Source organism: Apus apus, chromosome 1 (genome assembly GCF_020740795.1).
Source record: "Apus apus isolate bApuApu2 chromosome 1, bApuApu2.pri.cur, whole genome shotgun sequence".
Lineage (NCBI taxonomy): Eukaryota > Metazoa > Chordata > Aves > Apodiformes > Apodidae > Apus > Apus apus.
In genome coordinates, this window is record NC_067282.1 from 58,464,018 (window position 1) to 58,480,294 (window position 16,277).

At 35.6% G+C, this 16,277-nt stretch overlaps 1 protein-coding gene across 6 annotated transcripts in view; it reads left to right on the forward strand.

The window, feature by feature from the left end:
• Window positions 1-16,277, forward strand: part of MYO16 (myosin XVI) — a 365,593-nt gene that overhangs the window by 196,549 nt on the left and 152,767 nt on the right. For all 6 annotated transcript variants that reach the window (XR_007888391.1, XM_051608256.1, XM_051608258.1 and 3 more), the window contains exons 12-15: window positions 220-285; window positions 3,222-3,349; window positions 12,833-12,938; window positions 15,354-15,471. Coding sequence is in view for 5 of the 6 variants with exons in the window: in XM_051608256.1 (XP_051464216.1) it covers window positions 220-285; window positions 3,222-3,349; window positions 12,833-12,938; window positions 15,354-15,471 (418 nt within the window). In the remaining variant the exon portion in view is untranslated. The remainder of the gene's footprint in view (window positions 1-219; window positions 286-3,221; window positions 3,350-12,832; window positions 12,939-15,353; window positions 15,472-16,277) is intronic.

Here is a 16,277-nt window from a genome sequence, read left to right on the forward strand (position 1 = left end):
GTTTTATCACAAAAAGAATAATTAATGCTATCTGAATTGTAAATTTAGATCTCAATTTAAAGTTATGTAGTTAAAAGCTCTGAATTTTTGGATTAGCTTTAATATTTTGATAGCTAGATTTAAAAGGTTCTGCAAGAGTCATTTCTGGAAGAAAACCATTACGCTCCTTAAACATTTAATTTATTGCTTAATACAGCAATTATATCTTCTTTTTTTCAGACCTACATTGGTGATATACTGTTGCTTGTTAACCCATTTAAAGAACTTCCTATTTATTCTACCATGGTAAGAATTCTTTCTTTAAAATATTACAGTGCAATTCTTCTTCACTGTATAGTTCATTTGGAAGGCCAAACCCATAAAATTAATTAACATACATGCCCTTTTTATATTGGAAGCATCTTAGTTTGAAAATTCTAGCAAAAAATTGTTACTTTCTTCCAAGATACCACTCTTTTTTCTGTTTCTTGTTTGTAATATAGCCATCTGGCTAATGTTTTGTGTGAGCAGTAGTATTTTCAGTTGTTTAGGTATAGTTTCTGATGTACCTTGGTTGTTTCTGCCACAATTAAACTTGCAAAAGTAGATGCATATTTCATGCAGTGGTTGTTTGATTTCACACCCCACCTTGTCCAAAACAAAAATACAGAGGTAACGACCTTCATTGGTGCAGAAAGGCTCAAAATGTCTGTACTCCACACCAGGCCACTCAGTTAGATACTGTAAAGGCAATGAGTGCAAAGTGCTCAGCATGAGCTTAGCACCATACTGAGCAGTTGTACAGAGGTGACTCTTGCTGGGCACAGGCACCATGGGAACAATGGGACAATGGGAACTTGAGTCCATGTGTGCACTGTCGTATGCACAAGGCCACTTAGGAAGTGCTTCAGATGTTTCTCTCTTGAATACTAGTACCCTTATCTTTCTAATCTTATGAACTTATGAGACAGACTAGTTATTTCCAAGGGGGTTATTGTTTCAATATCTGTCACTGTGTTTTTTACATTACATTACATAGTTTTGTGCAACGAGAGAGAACTGTGAAGAAATATAATTTAGATAGTAGGCTTACATATTAAAATGTTGCCCGAATATTTGCTACATCTTCTCTTGTTCTCTCTGTGACAGATATATTTTAGCAAGTTTAATATGACACACTTTTTGTCCTGTAATTGGGTCACCTAGGATCATCATTGCTTCTACTCCATCATTATTATCTGCATGAAATTGAGCATTAGCAGATATTTCCTAGAAGATTAAAAACAAATCAGAAAACAAAAAAAACATGGTTATAAAATAGCTTTGTTTTCTCTGTTTTTGGAATGCTCAAGTATATTGCAGCACTTTAGCTGGTATCAAAAGTCTGAAAGTGCTAGATGGTCTGTATATTAAAGTAATAAGAATTGATTATGTCAGTTCCTCACTGGACACTGACGTGCTATAAGATGTGGCTCATTAGTTAACTTTTTTGTTTCAGGTATGTGGTTTGTTAGCTGTCAAAAAAAAGAATGCAAAGATATATTGGGCATGATAACATTTTTAATGCCAGGATGAAGCAATGAGAAGATTATCATGTACATTTTTCAATAACAGTGACACTTCAGGTTTACTTCTCTTTTTAAAAAAAGCTGTTAATAACTTCTGGGCAATCTTTATTTTGTTAGCTTATACTGGCTTCCCACACTTCGTTCCAATAGAATGTTACTATAATACATCTTTTTCTAAGCAATTATTCACTCTGAGAGAGGACATAAGGAATCACATGTTAATGGGCACTGATATATGTTGCTTTGTAATTAACAATGCAATTGCTAAATGGTAATATTAATGCACTTTAACATTGAAATATGCTATACTACCATGTTACACATTATGGTAGAACTATAATACTTGGAAAACATAAATGCCACTTCAGAGATGTGCTATAGTCATCCTGCTTTTTTACATTTGTGCAGAATTTATTTGTGTTTGGTTAGGACAAATATATTCTTGAAGTTCAGATATTAGAAAAATATGTAAACTTACAAAGCACTTGCAATAAGTATGTGAAGGTTTTTCTTTCTACTTTGTGACATGGTGAAATAATTCCTCAAGAATTGGTGTGGATTTAATCTTGTTTAGTTTGGTAACTCAGAAGCCTGAATGAGAATAAGACCATATTGTGGAGGATTCATTCATCCACAGCATTGTAGACTAAATAGTTTAACATCTAAATAAATAAGACAGATATGAGACAGGTAGAGCTGATAAGCACTGGATTAGTTTGGAGAAAGGAGCAAATAAAAAATGGCACTGAGGTGGAAAGGCTGTTAGAATTGTTGGAGAAAACAGGACATGATGGAAAGGAAGGTATTTGGTTGTTTTAAGTGTCAGCATCCAGTAGCATTCAAGATGCTTCACAGTCTTCCAATTGTACCCCAGCTGCCACGGGTTTCTGTAGAGCCTGTGTTAATTTTCTAAGCCCATGAGAAGGTCTGACAAAAGGTATATAAAAAGGTAGGTAAAATTATTTATTTAAGGATATCTGTAAGAAGATGGTATAGTGTTTCTGTTCACAATCTTATCTAAAACACATTTTCTATTGTCTTTATTATATTTATTTCTTCTGAAAGAAAAAAAAGTAGATATTAGCAGACTATTTTTTTCAAAAATCTGCTTGATATTAGCTGAAAAAAATCAGGATAGCCTCAAAGTGAGGTTTCATTAGCAAACAATTGTTTCTACTCATGTTTAAGCTTTAAGGAGAGTACAAGTTGCATCTATATGGGTCACAGAAGTTATTCTATACTGCAGAGAGTATTTGTGGGAAACTGCTCTGTCATGCAATAAATGAATTTGTTTATAACTTAGGCCTTTTATTTCCATTTTAACTTTTCAAGGGATGGTCATATTTCATTTTGTAAGATTTTTAAGTCAAGACATTGAAGAACAATAAATGTGAGGTATAAAAAAGTAATGTCGTATGTTTTGGTTTAAGCAATGAACAAGCCAGTATTGATGAGTCTTTTGGTTATGTTTAATTTTACATCTTAATTAAATCCTCAATGCTTACAGCTCTGTTTTCTTTAATTAAACTCTTCATAGTTACTGTATTGGTGCTACATATACACATACAGAGATTCTGTTCATAATCATTAACTTTACAAAAGACCCAGGATTAGGAGGGGTGAAACAATTAGTTTGAAATGTATTGACTATATTACTTTTTTACAATTTTTTAGGTCACCCAGCTTTATTTAAGTAACTCTGGAAAGCTGTGTTCCTCACTTCCTCCACATATATTTTCTTGTGCTGAAAGAGCTTACCACATGCTATTCCAGGAGCAGCGTCCCCAGTGCTTTATCCTCAGGTGAACATTTATCTTTCTATAAATTAATTTGTAACTCCTGCCTTTCAGCTGTTTCCCCCAGGACTCAGCAGAGATTTCCATTTTATTTTTTCCACTGACTGATTTCTTTCTGTGTACTGATCTCTGTATCATACATTAGAGCAAAATAGAACTGAAAAAGGTTTAATTACATCTCAAGTTCATAAACTCTCTTGGGGAATAGCTGCTCCATCTATCTGCATGAATTAGGAACAAGGAGTTAAAGGTAAAGAATTCAAAACTGCTGTGTTTGCTAATATTACACTGATAAGAATTAGAAACAGAATCTACTGACATTAAGAAAGGGAAGTCCCTGACTAAAGTATAAACCTCTGAGTTGAGTCACTTGTATCAGAGCTTCTGCTCTGCTGCATGTTTGTGTGACCATGAACTTGTTAATTAGCACTCCAACTTCAAAATGGACTTTAGCCAGTTCCTTTACTCACAGTGTTGTTGTAGTGATAAATAACTTCAAGATTGTGAATAAAAGTATTAGAAAGCTGCCTTGAAACGGAGTTTCATCCAAATAAGTTTGTTTTATAGTGGTGGAACTTTGAATTCTTTTGGAACTTTTGATCTTCAAATCTGCTTATTCCTTTTCTTCCCTCATCCTAGCTGAAAGCAATGGGTCTGCTGAATTTGATGTAGTTACCCAAAGAGACATGTTTCTCAATCTTGTGACTTTGGCAGTCGCTGTCAGCTGAAATATTGGCAAGGGTTTGCAGAACTTCATGGGAGATGGGGGTAAAAAAAAAGGTTGATTTTGATTTGACCAGGAATAAGGCTGATCTGTTTGATAAATCTTGTAATTGCTCTTGAACTACCTCTAATTATAAGGAAAGTGAATACTGTGAAATGGAGAGGATATGATACCCAAAAGCAGTTCATAATGGTGTTTTAAGTTACAAGAGTTAAAATGAACACCTAAGTGCTACCATATATAACCATTTTTATTGCATTCTCTTCATGTGGATACAAACTCCTGTAAGTTCCATATATTAAGTCTTCAAATACATCTGAATACTATAATTAAACATTTATTTTAAAAGCATAGTTTACGAGAAAAACATCTTTTGTAAGTTTCTAAATTATAACTGTATAAATTAATTATGTGCGGAACTGATTGTAGATTGGTTAAAGCAAATTATGACCTTTTAATAGCCTAATCAGGAGGGAATACTTATTCATCCAGTGATCAATGACATTTAAGCAGAGGTGGAAATAATACTCAGCAATCATTACTGTATGTTCATATTATCTTCCTGTAAATATTAACTCTTGTTTAGGTATAACAATTTTGATGAAACTAAGAAATATCACAGGGCACTATTTTTAGCATTTTCTTCAAAGTAGGAAGTTGGGACACTGCTAATTGATTTATTATCTTTGTGAAGTTGCCTATAAGTGTAGACAGGGAAAATGCAGACAATACTTATTCACACTCTCAAGAAAAAGGCTAACTGCCAAGTATTGTGTAGTAATACATAAAGTATATTGTTATTAATAAAAAATAGCTTTTATATCAGGGAATTGTAACTACTAATGATTTTTTATCAGGATATCAAGGCATGTGTTAAATCCCACTGTCTTGATCTCTGCCCAGCCCACTGTTGCTTATTGTAAATCAGTGACCTGGTGGATAATGTGACAAGAGGGTTCTCTGTTGATGGCATCAGCACTTGGCAAGGCACTTGTGTTTCACATCAAGGCAACCTGCAGATAGGCCATCCTAAAGTATGTGGATAATTAATTAGATCTAAAGGTCAGCTGTGAAAATGGAAGCTGAAAGGAAAGTATCTGGTGATTTGGATAGGAGATAAGTATAGCTGCAACTTAACAGAAACAGCTAGAAACTGTTATTTTCAAACCTTTCTTCTGCTAGCACTACATCAAAAAAACAGAAGTGAATTGATATATTTTAGAAATTCACAAAGATGTATTAAAAATGGAATATTTGCATTATATTAGTCCATTGATAGAATATTAATAATTAATGTCTGGAAAGGAAAGGTAATATAGAAAATTTCCATTGGTTTTCTGACTAGAACAACACCAACAATCTGAATAATAAACTAAATAATAATATAAAATAATAAAAATATTTTATTAATAAAAATTATTATTATCATCATCATCATCTGAAAAATATCCTCAACATAACTCAAGTTATTCATCTACCCCTTTGCTGTCTCCTGATCATATGTGTGTGTCTGTACTTGTGTTTGTTATCAAGATGGATTTCTGCTTTTTTGCTATTTCAGCTTCAAAAAAATCAGCAAGAGAAGGTTCTTCCACCACTGTGAGGGATGTTTAATTGCTTTCATCTATGCTAATAAACAGCATGGAGCAGGGCTTACTTTCTGGTCCTGAGGACATGTAGTATAGCATCCAGTCAGTTTTAGTTTGATTTATCACTTGAATATAGGTTTGTGGCAAAGTTTCAAGGTCTCCAAATAACTGGAACTCTGCAGTTTGAACCACTCTGAATTTTTGTGTTTACTTTGCTCTCCAGCCTCTCTCATCAAGCATACTCTTCATTCCTGAGTATTAAATTCTGTATATATTTGGCCTGTAGTCTGTAATTTTAAAATTTCCCCAGTTATAAAGCTGAGTTTGTGCATACAATTCCATGCATGCATTTATAGTGCAATGAGGGCACCTAAGTAACAAATTTTAAAAGTAAAAAAATAGGCTTCCCTCTATTGTGAAATCTCAGATTGAATGAAGATGGGGTAGCTCAAAGAAGCTCTCCATATCAAGAAAGGCCATTTCATGTAAGCAAGGAGACAATGGATAATCAAATGGATAATCAAATGTAAAGTGTTCATAGAATATTTATAAATTAGATACTCATCTATGAGCAGTTGTGCTTATTGTATATGATGCTGCTCATAGCTAATGCCCTGTTCTCTCTCTCATCTAACTTCCATCTGTTTTTTTGTTTATTTGATGTTACTCGTTTTCTTACTTTAGCTGCTTGTCTCTAGTGATAACACTTAGAGTAGAAGCCCTTCGGGGACAGACCATTTCTGTAATGTATCCTTAGCCAGATACTGTTGGAGTCTTCTGGCTCCACACAAATGATTGTGATTATGTTAGTAATTAAATATATGGAAGCAGATTCTCCAACCTTTTCTTTGGGAATAAACAAAAGAGACTTGGCAGTGAGTGTTCCCGTGATCACAGGAAAAGGGGTTGTAGCTGAAGATCTACAGTGGCTTCCCACTGAGCTAATAGTTAGCACTTCTGTAATGAGTTCTCAGAGTGCTAAGCTACCTGCTGTTTGCAGAATCAACATGGGCTTGTGCCTGATGAAGAAAAATTCTCCCTTCTATAGTGTCATCAACTAATGCTTACTTTTTCTGTTTTCTGTGTCTAAAGACACTATAGGTATGGAAGTGTTCCCATCTTCCTGTAGCGTATAGAACTTGCTGTATATCAGATCATGTTAAGACCGCTTAGTAGATGTCAACCTTTAAGACCAAGGTCAAATCAAAGAAAAGCTTCCAGCAAGTGGCTAAAAAATAAGGAAAAAAAAAATCAAAATATTAAATTAACAAAATGATCTATCAAATGTCAAATGTTCTTCCCCAGCAGCAAGATTCTGCTGTCAGGTGTTGTTCACATGGGTACCAGATTTAGCAAATCTTTACTTTTCCTACTGGGGCTGCTTTGGACTGTTTCCCAAAAAACTGAAGATACCAATTCACAAACAGCAGATATTCATCTCCAAGGTATTTCCTTCCAGATCTGGAAGAATACTTCTGAGCCAGTATATATCCTGCATTTAGCTTTGGACCAGATCACACCTTTGCAGGGAAAATGAAGTGTTAAAAGTATCAAGTTTAATGTAAAGAAATCCATTGTTTTGCAACATAAATTAGAAGGTATACAGTGTAAGGAATTTATCTCTCCATTTAGTGGTAGAATTTCCCTGTCTCCTATTATATGATTCAGTGAAAATGGGAATCTAGCATTGCCAAACACGCTTCACAGTACATTACTTTGATTTTTGTCTTTTGTTGGTTGGACCTCTCTGAGACATCAGCTCTCAGCTTTGTCTGCTCCTTTTGCTTCATGCAGGTTGACTGGCTCTCCCCAAGCAGCAAAGCAGACAAGGAAAAAAATAGTAATTCATTTTTAGTCTTGTAAAATGAATGAGCCATTAGATAAAATACTATACATGAATATCAATGCCAAAATATTGCATCAACGTACAGGAAACTGTTCACATTGCAGAGGCTGTGTTTGCTGTATGGGTGTACGGAGACAGGTCAGGCAGTGAAACACTGAAGCATCTTCTACAAGGAGAAAGGAGCAGACAGTGCCCTAAAATGTCTTAGGTTAACTACTCAAAGCCCCACTTATACTTCTGTCATTGCTACATTCTTTATAAATCACATGTAATTAGGAATATTTCTTGGAAAAATACTTCTTAAAGCCTAATTTATAAATTCAACAAGTTTATCATTTTCTGGTTTGACATCTGCATTATGATAAAAACCTTACATTTACAGAATGCAGATTTAACACAGATTTGAGGTAGGGTTCTTAGTATAAAATTATTGCATACTGCCAGTGGAAGGGAACTCTCTGCAAACCCAGTGGCAACTCTTCTGTGTCAAAACTTTGTTTCCATGGTAAAAATATATACATTATCATGTCTTAAAGAAGCTTTTGAATCGCACTATAGACTCTTGCAATTCCAGCCGTATTGAAGGAATTTTTTTTGCCAAATATCCATAATGTCCCATTTATACTGTGTGAAACTGTGTTCTAATCTTCAAATTTAATAAATCTTCAAATGTAATAAAAAACCCCTATTATTTCACTTTGATGTTGCCTGCTTCAGTTTTCTTTGTGACTTTGGTCTTTTTCTGCTGCTATCTGTTCTCCTAAACTTCATATTAAGTCTTTTTTCTGAATGGGTAAAAAAAGGTGGGAAAGGTCCATTTAAAGCTCTCAGGATGATCCAAATCAGGTTTTCTACCTTCTCTGTTGTTTCAGACTTTGCCTTCTTGTCTTCTGAAGCTTTACTCCTTATTTCCTCCATGGGGGTACCATGTTACCAGAATTCTTATTGATTGATTGATTCATTGATTGATTGATTAATTTTCTCCAGCCACTTCACATCTGATCACTGTACTTGAGGGTTTTACAACAGGAAAACATTTGCCCAAATTACTGAAGTTTACTATCAGTTATTCACAATTACTTTGAGTTTATAGCAAGCCACCATCACTCATGTATGCTTAACACCAAAAAAAAAAAAATAACATCATGTTATTCTCTTCAACAGCCAATAGGTGGATAGATAATAATTAACTTCCTTCTGACTGCATTTTTCTCCTGCTGTTCAGGATATGAAAATGCATTATGCACTGACAAGATAAGTGAGGAGCTGTCTAGGAAGCCTAAATATAATTTATATGCTTGTTAAAAGCTAAGGAACCCTAGTCAATCTAGCCAATGGTTTATGGGATGCTGGTGGCTAATTTGCTAAATCAAAAGAAAGTAATGAATAAATAAAGTGAAATGTTAAATTTTGGTGTATGTTAGCAGCCAGGAATGTCAATATCCAATGGTTTTGTTGTGATATAAATGACATTTTTAAGCCAAATAATTTGGAATGAAGAGAAATACTTGTCTTTTAAAGTAGACTGCCTTGAAAGTTTTTTATTTCCTCAGTTTAGTAGCACCACAGGCATTCTATTCAAGTTAATAGTCTTTAAATTTTTACATTCTAATTAAATGTATTATAAGTGCAATGGGCTACTACAGTACAGTTACAGAGCTGGATAATCTATTTATAATAACAAGTACACTTTCCAGTTTAGTTTATTTTAGAAATATAATTTCCAAATGACGTGCAGGGTTGTTCAGTTATAGATCTTACCACTGACGATGCAAAATATATTTTATATTTAGCAGTCTTGCTTGCACATGCTTATTTCAAATCTAGAAACCTCAGTCACAGAGCAAGATCCAGTGTCTCGCATATGCACCCTGCAAACTGAGAAGAAAGAAAATATTTTGGTCTCCCAAAAGTTTGCAAGCTTACTCGAACTCCGCCGACTAAGTCTTGCTATCAGATTGGGGACCAGGAGTTGGAGTAGTAATGCTCACAGTTTTGACGGGAACAGTAAGAGATTGGTTTCAAAAGTTTATATAAAACAGTATGCATATCTGTGTTGATCTAAACATTTCTTTAAAACTGATAGAAATCTTACATGAACAAATTCTAGCAGAATTTTTCCAGCATTTCTGATTATAATTCAAGTACTGCAGAAGAAGGATATTTTGTTTGGTTTTTTAGGTATTCCTGAAATTCTGAATGTGGTACCTTTGGTCAGAACTGAAAATTAAACACAGACAGTAAAACCCTGTCACTAATATGATCTGAAATGGCAGGTACATCCCTCCTTACGTGTTTTATATTTTGTCATCTTTTTCCCCAAACATATTATTTTTAGGTTTTATTTCCACTGGAGTTTATACGTGCCAAACACTAATGATCCGGTTATCTGAATTCATAAAGATGTAGACAAACCTGGCTAATTTGTAGAAATTGAGGGTAAGCAAGGTGTACTTCTCAGTACTTGCAGGATTTAATTTGTGGTTTTTTCTCTGAGTTTTTCTGTTTTCTGACTATTTTAGCTGGGCTTCTGTGTTTAACCACTTTGACATGATGGTTCTGTCTGACCATCTCCAAGTCCTCCTCCACCCAATAACTTCTCAACCTGCTAGCCGCTAACAGCCATGGAGGTCTCAGAGCCTGGGTGTTCACACAGGCTTTGTGATTTCTGGGAGCCATCACAAAGATGATTTAAACTCCAGCCACAGCTATCCTGAAAGGGAGCAGCCAGGCAGTTCCCATGGACTGGTCAGCAAGCATAGGCCTGGCACAGACCTTGCTTCCGTGAGTGGTGCCAGTGGCCCAGCTAGACTGGCACAAGGTAGCAGAAGAGCAGAAGTGCAGTGGATTTCAGCCAGCTTGCAGTGAAAAAGAAAATATAGCTTTATTTACAACATGAAACAAATTATCAAGTGGAGAAACTGATAGTGAACACTCCAGTTCCTTTGTTTAAGAAGGCCTTTTTCTGGCTTTTATTATAATTTGCATGCCTGCTTTTTAATACTCAATAACAATCAAAGGCACATAAAATACTATTTTAGCATCTGTTCTGCCCTATCCCCTCCAATTTCTGCAATTGTGAGGATGATTTTTTTGAAAAGTACCCCCACTCTGCTAATCCTGTAAATGCCTTCTGTTGAAGAAGCTATTTTTGGCAGATGAAGTTGGGTTGTAGCAAATGTGGAGAATGGCCCAACTTCTCCCCCCGCGTAAGACTATAATAAAAAAAAAAGAATAAAATATTGCAACCATTTGTTAAATATCCAGTCTTGTTCAGCTCTCAGAATATTAATACAAATGTTTATCTCCTGGACATAAAGGGCAGTACAAGTTGGACAAATTGTGAGTTGTTACAAAACTATGAATTATTTCAGATCTGATTTTCAAACATATCTGAATTCTTGATGCTCAGTGGCATCATCTGTAACTGTGACTGTACTAAACCTCAGAGATGTTTTAACTTTAGAGAAGTTACTGAGCAGCTGAAATAACAAAAGAGCCACTGTTGCTAATCTTGTTGTAACCTGTGGTACAGTGATAGCAGGTTGCAGCTGTGATTTTGGATTAAGTATCTTGTGGAGGGGCAAAATTAGTTCATCATCATGACACACAAGTGCCAGTGGAGTCACCAATGTGAGTCGACAGTAGGAAGTGGGGTGAGGGTGGGGGCAAGATAGATGGCAAGATAGATTTGTCTCTCACTGACTGTAAGCTCACTGGATAATTTCTGGATAATACAGGCATAAGATCAGTAATTAGCATGAGTATGAAATGTCTCTAGGGTTGGACTATCAGAGTACTAATGCCTTGTTTCACTTTTTTCTGTTCTTGTTAGTGATAACAGGCAAAGGAACATGGAATTTGGACACTACCAATATAGAGACAGAAGGGTAATGCTACTTAAGAAAAAGGCAGCATTTGGAGAACGATGTCATCCTTAAGAGAGCAGAGGTGCACACAGATTTTAGATGACATCAAGTATCATCTGACTTTTGAAACTCTTTCAGGAAGTCAGAAGCTGAAGTTCTGAGCAAGGGATAGTGCTCTTATGCAGCACCTTGTCAATCTTTTAGAGATAGTAGTTTCTTATTAGCTGTGACATTGACCTTCTTGACTTCACAAGATTTCTTTCATTGTAACACCTGGTTCAAATATGGCTTTTTTGACCTGTTATTTGAGGTCTTTGCATAACATGTATTCAGGTTGCAAACCTTTGCAGTCTTGGACCACAAACCTCCTAGTGATGCCAATAGGAGTCTGAAGTCCTCAGTCAGACTACAGCTCTTTATAGAAGATGGAGGACATAGATAGAAGTAGTTTGACATATACCACGTAGTAGGGAGACATCTGTCTTGTCACCTAAGACTACAGTTTGCCAGGTAAACAAATAGGATATTTACCAGACCTGTGTGTATGTCCCATAAGAGTTCAAAGAAAATGAATGGTGCAGAGATCCCATCCCTGCCTGAGTGTGAAGACCTTATTGTCCTTCCCTCTTTTGTTTCTTTTATTATTTAGTTGGTATCTCCTTTGAAGTGAGATTCTCACATGGATTCTTAATCAGGCTTCACTAACTATATCCTTTCCAACTCTTGTTTCTTTTCCTTCCTTCTCCATGCTTAAAGTGCGCCACTGAGTCTGTTTCCCTCCTCCATCCCTTCACTTTTCTGTTGTTTCTTCCTACCTTCGCTGTTCATATTGTCTTTTACCCTGTTTTCTTTGCTCATTTTCCCCCTCAGAGACTCTCATTCTGTGGAATATTTATTCCACACAATGAACAAGAAATTAAGTGAAACAAGATCACTGAAATCAGAGTGTCTTGCACTGCAGAAACTGGGCAGGTTGCAAAATCAATAATTTTTTTTCTTTTCCTTACTGTTCCTTTCCTGTTTTCTTTAGCTTTTCCTATTGCAATCTACAATTCCCTTCCGCTTCCCATCAGTGCTACAGTACTATTTCTTCATCTGCAAAGAGAACAAGGCAGCATAAAAAGGCTCCTTTGCTGAACAGAAGATAAAGGAGGAGAGAAAATCTTTGCTATAAATACCCTCAAAATGGCTTGAAAGCTTTAGATTTATTTGGCTTGGCTTGTGGTACAAGAGAATATAGCTTGACAGCTCTGACAGCCCTCATAAACATAGTCAACCAATGTATCTCCTACGTTCTGTTCTTTATTATTTGCCATGCATAAAAGTTCTGTTATTTGAAATTAAAGTTCAACTGAGATATCTTAAATCCATAAAAACAGAGCTAGCAGAGAATATAAATAACATATCAAATGTGAAAATAACAATAATTCCTCCCTCTCTTTTTTGCCTGTCATCTTGCAGTGGAGAAAGCGGTTCTGGGAAGACCGAAGCCTGCAAACAGATAGTGAAGCACCTCACTTGTAGAGCCAGCTCCAGCAGAAACACCTGTGATACAAAAATAAAACATGTAAGTAGCATTCTGATCATTGAGTAGAACAAAGCAAAAATTTGGCCTCTTGTATAGGCAAAGACATTTGAATCATAAGGGAAAGGACATCTGTTATGCATAAGTTCATAAAAGGTTTATTTTCACAGTGTTACATTTGTGTTTTTTGAAGGCATTAAAAAAGTCCAATGACTCTGAAAACACTACAGCTGAATATGCTATACCTTTGTTTTACTTGGTGTAGTCATGCAATTGCCATGTTGAAGTGTTTTTCACAGTATTGTCTGATTCATTGATGATGTTCCTAAACTGACGTGTAAAGAGCGTTTCAAATGACAATGTTAAGAATACCCTTTCTTTTTTTTCACTTTTTTTTCTTTAAAGTCTGGTGCTGTAATAATCCCATTATGTGTGGATGGTAAGATTTTACTTTATTTTAAACCCAGTAGCCCTACAAGTAATACCTCTTTCTACTGTATAGTTTTTATTTACTACCTACACAGCTTTACTTTCAGTTTTAAACTGATCAGGTCAGAGATGATTGTTATTCAAGTAGAACTGAAAACTTCCGGTCACATCCTCTAAGCCCTTTTCTTTCCTAAAGTTCAGGCTAAGTAAAGAGTAGGAGAACAAAGTAAATATGTAACTTTGTGAACAGGCAACTGAAAACTCTGTTATTTAGATACAAATATGTTAGCAATGAAATCAGGAGAGGTGGGAAGTAGTCTTGTCTCTGCTACAACTTGTCTCACAACCATTGAAGAATTCCCAGGGACAACCATCATGGTTAAGTGCAAATGAAATAAGACGTCTTCAATTAAGTGTACTCAGTCTAGACAACTTTTAATCTACTCTACATCTATGTAGTAAACTGAAAAACAATCCCTAGTGTGCAGTTGTTACCATGCTCCCTGACACATTTTAAATCCCCAGCAGGTCCTCTGACCACAGTTCAGAGAACAGCATGTGCCAGGGACCATTCACAACAGCATATCCACCCTGTTCTGCAAACGAAGAGGTCTGAATGTGAACCTTACCAAAGAGGACAGGAAGTCAGGCTCCTGATGCAGTTTAGTTTGCTAGCATAGATGTAGCCATATGTGTCAATGGGTCTTTATGCGGACAATTGGAATGCAATGCAATTAAGAGCATCATGGCATGGAAAGAAAAATTAGTTGCCGTTTGGTTACAGAAAGATCCTTTGTAACTAGCTTAGCTGGGGCTTCAGACAGTGAAAATAGATGCAGTGGATCCCACCCATGGGGAATCAAACAGAGATTATGGTTCAGTTGCCTTTTAAGGTGCTTTAATGAACACTGTAGCCTGAATTCATTCCTCCTGCAGTTATATGTAGAACAATTAAAGTTAATAAAGCTGCACTGGTTAAGCCAAGTCCTGAATTAGCCTAATAAGCAAATACATACTAAACAAAGCTTCTGGAGTAGAACCAAGAGCAGCCTGACTAGTTTTCTGCTGCCACCTACTGCACAAATAGTTGTTTTAATCAATAATTCTGAAGGGTCAGATACTTAGAGCTTCTGTCTTTGTGATTGGAGCCACATGTTATCTGTGCCACTCCGTAGCCTTCTTCCCTCCTTCGTCTCCCCATCTAGGTCATCCAGCTTCAGCAAACCATGATTATATTGGAACAATAGTGTATTGAGGACACATTGCAACCTATTTATGATTCTATGATTCTGTTTCCTAAGATGCAAAAAAGGGAAGTGCTGAAGGGAAACTATTTAGGGTAGGAAAGTAATTATGCACAAAAAAAAAAAAGGTAAATACAGAGAAGACAAGGAACAAAGATTATATACTTGATACTTGTAATTTCCTTTACAGTTTTTAGTATTTTAAAAATAATTACTGTGACCATGAACATGTAACATGGAAATGCATTAGTAAGAGATAGTATTAAAAATCAGAATCTGTTGGGTTTTTTTCCCCATTTTTTCATGAGTATAATGCTGAAGTAGTTCTACTTGAAATCAATAGTTTGTGCCATTTCTGGCATCGTCTAAAGCTTGTAAATTCCTTTGGCTGGTTATTACTATTGACTGACTGTAACTTTACAGGCATAGCTGCCTTCAAAGATTCTAAACTTTTTGCTAAGCACACCAGCTCTGGCCATATGATTCTGGTCACTGTAAGGACACAGCTCAAGTGTGAACTGTTGTCTTTCCCTTCCATTTATAACTTTCACTGTTTCTTCTTGAGCTATCTTACTTTAATTTCTATTTAGAAAAAAACCCCACAAAACCCAAACAAAAACCCACAACCAAACTTTCAAGGAATTTGTTAAATTCCAAGCTGAAAAATGATCTTTTTTCTTTTTTTTCCCCTCAGTTGTTGACCACAAAACATCCTTACTGATGTTTGTTGAAATATGTCCCCATTTATTTCCTCCCTTATAACTTCTTCACCATTGTGTTGTAGGTAAATTGTATCTTGGAGGCCTTTGGACATGCTAAGACACCCTTGAATGATTTTTCTAGCTGTTTTATAAAATATTTTGAGCTACAGTTTTGTGAGAAGAAAAAAACATTAATTGCGGGTAAGTAGCACTTAATCTGTTTTTTTTTGTATCACCCACGGAGTATTAGTACGTCAGAGATTCCAGTGTGCCATGCACAGAGTTAGGCATCAATGGCCTTGAAGTATGTATAAAGAGGGGGTTTTATGGAGTGTCAGAGTTACAAATTTAATAGCATGTAAATTCATAGTTCATGAAGAGCCGTACACAGGTTTGAGAGCGAGTCCTGTTCTGTGCAACCACTGGGTGGCAGAGAAAGACAAGGAAAAAATTAACACCACCAATTCCTCTTATATTTCCCAGGAACTCATATACCACTTCATGCCTGAAATTAACAAACTGTGACAGCTCTGAATGGCCTTTCTATGAAACAAACATAACAAAAAGATTTTTTTTTTCATTTTTATCTAATCTTGTATTGAGTATTTAAAATATTCTTTAAATAAGTGATGAACACATCTGCTTAGGGCATAGAAAATACAAGCATATTCTGTAATTCTGAAATAAAAAGTAATTTCTTACAGTTTTGAGTTTCTTCTAGAGGACCCTAGAATCATACTGATGTCTATTCTTATTAGAGTTAAGATAGTGTATAATTTGTGCCTGCTGTCAGAGTAAATGGGAGTCTGCTCATGCCCAGTAAAAGTTTACTGAGGGGGACAGGGGAAGAAATAAATATTGTGCAAAAATTCAGTTGGATTCTGAAAATCTGATCTTCAGAGGAAATTTGGGAGAAGTTTTATTTTAAGTCAGCATAGGTCATCATAAAGTTACTCTATTCTAGAGCTAGAAGTGTGTGCAGAAATAACTGTAAACAGTTTTCTATG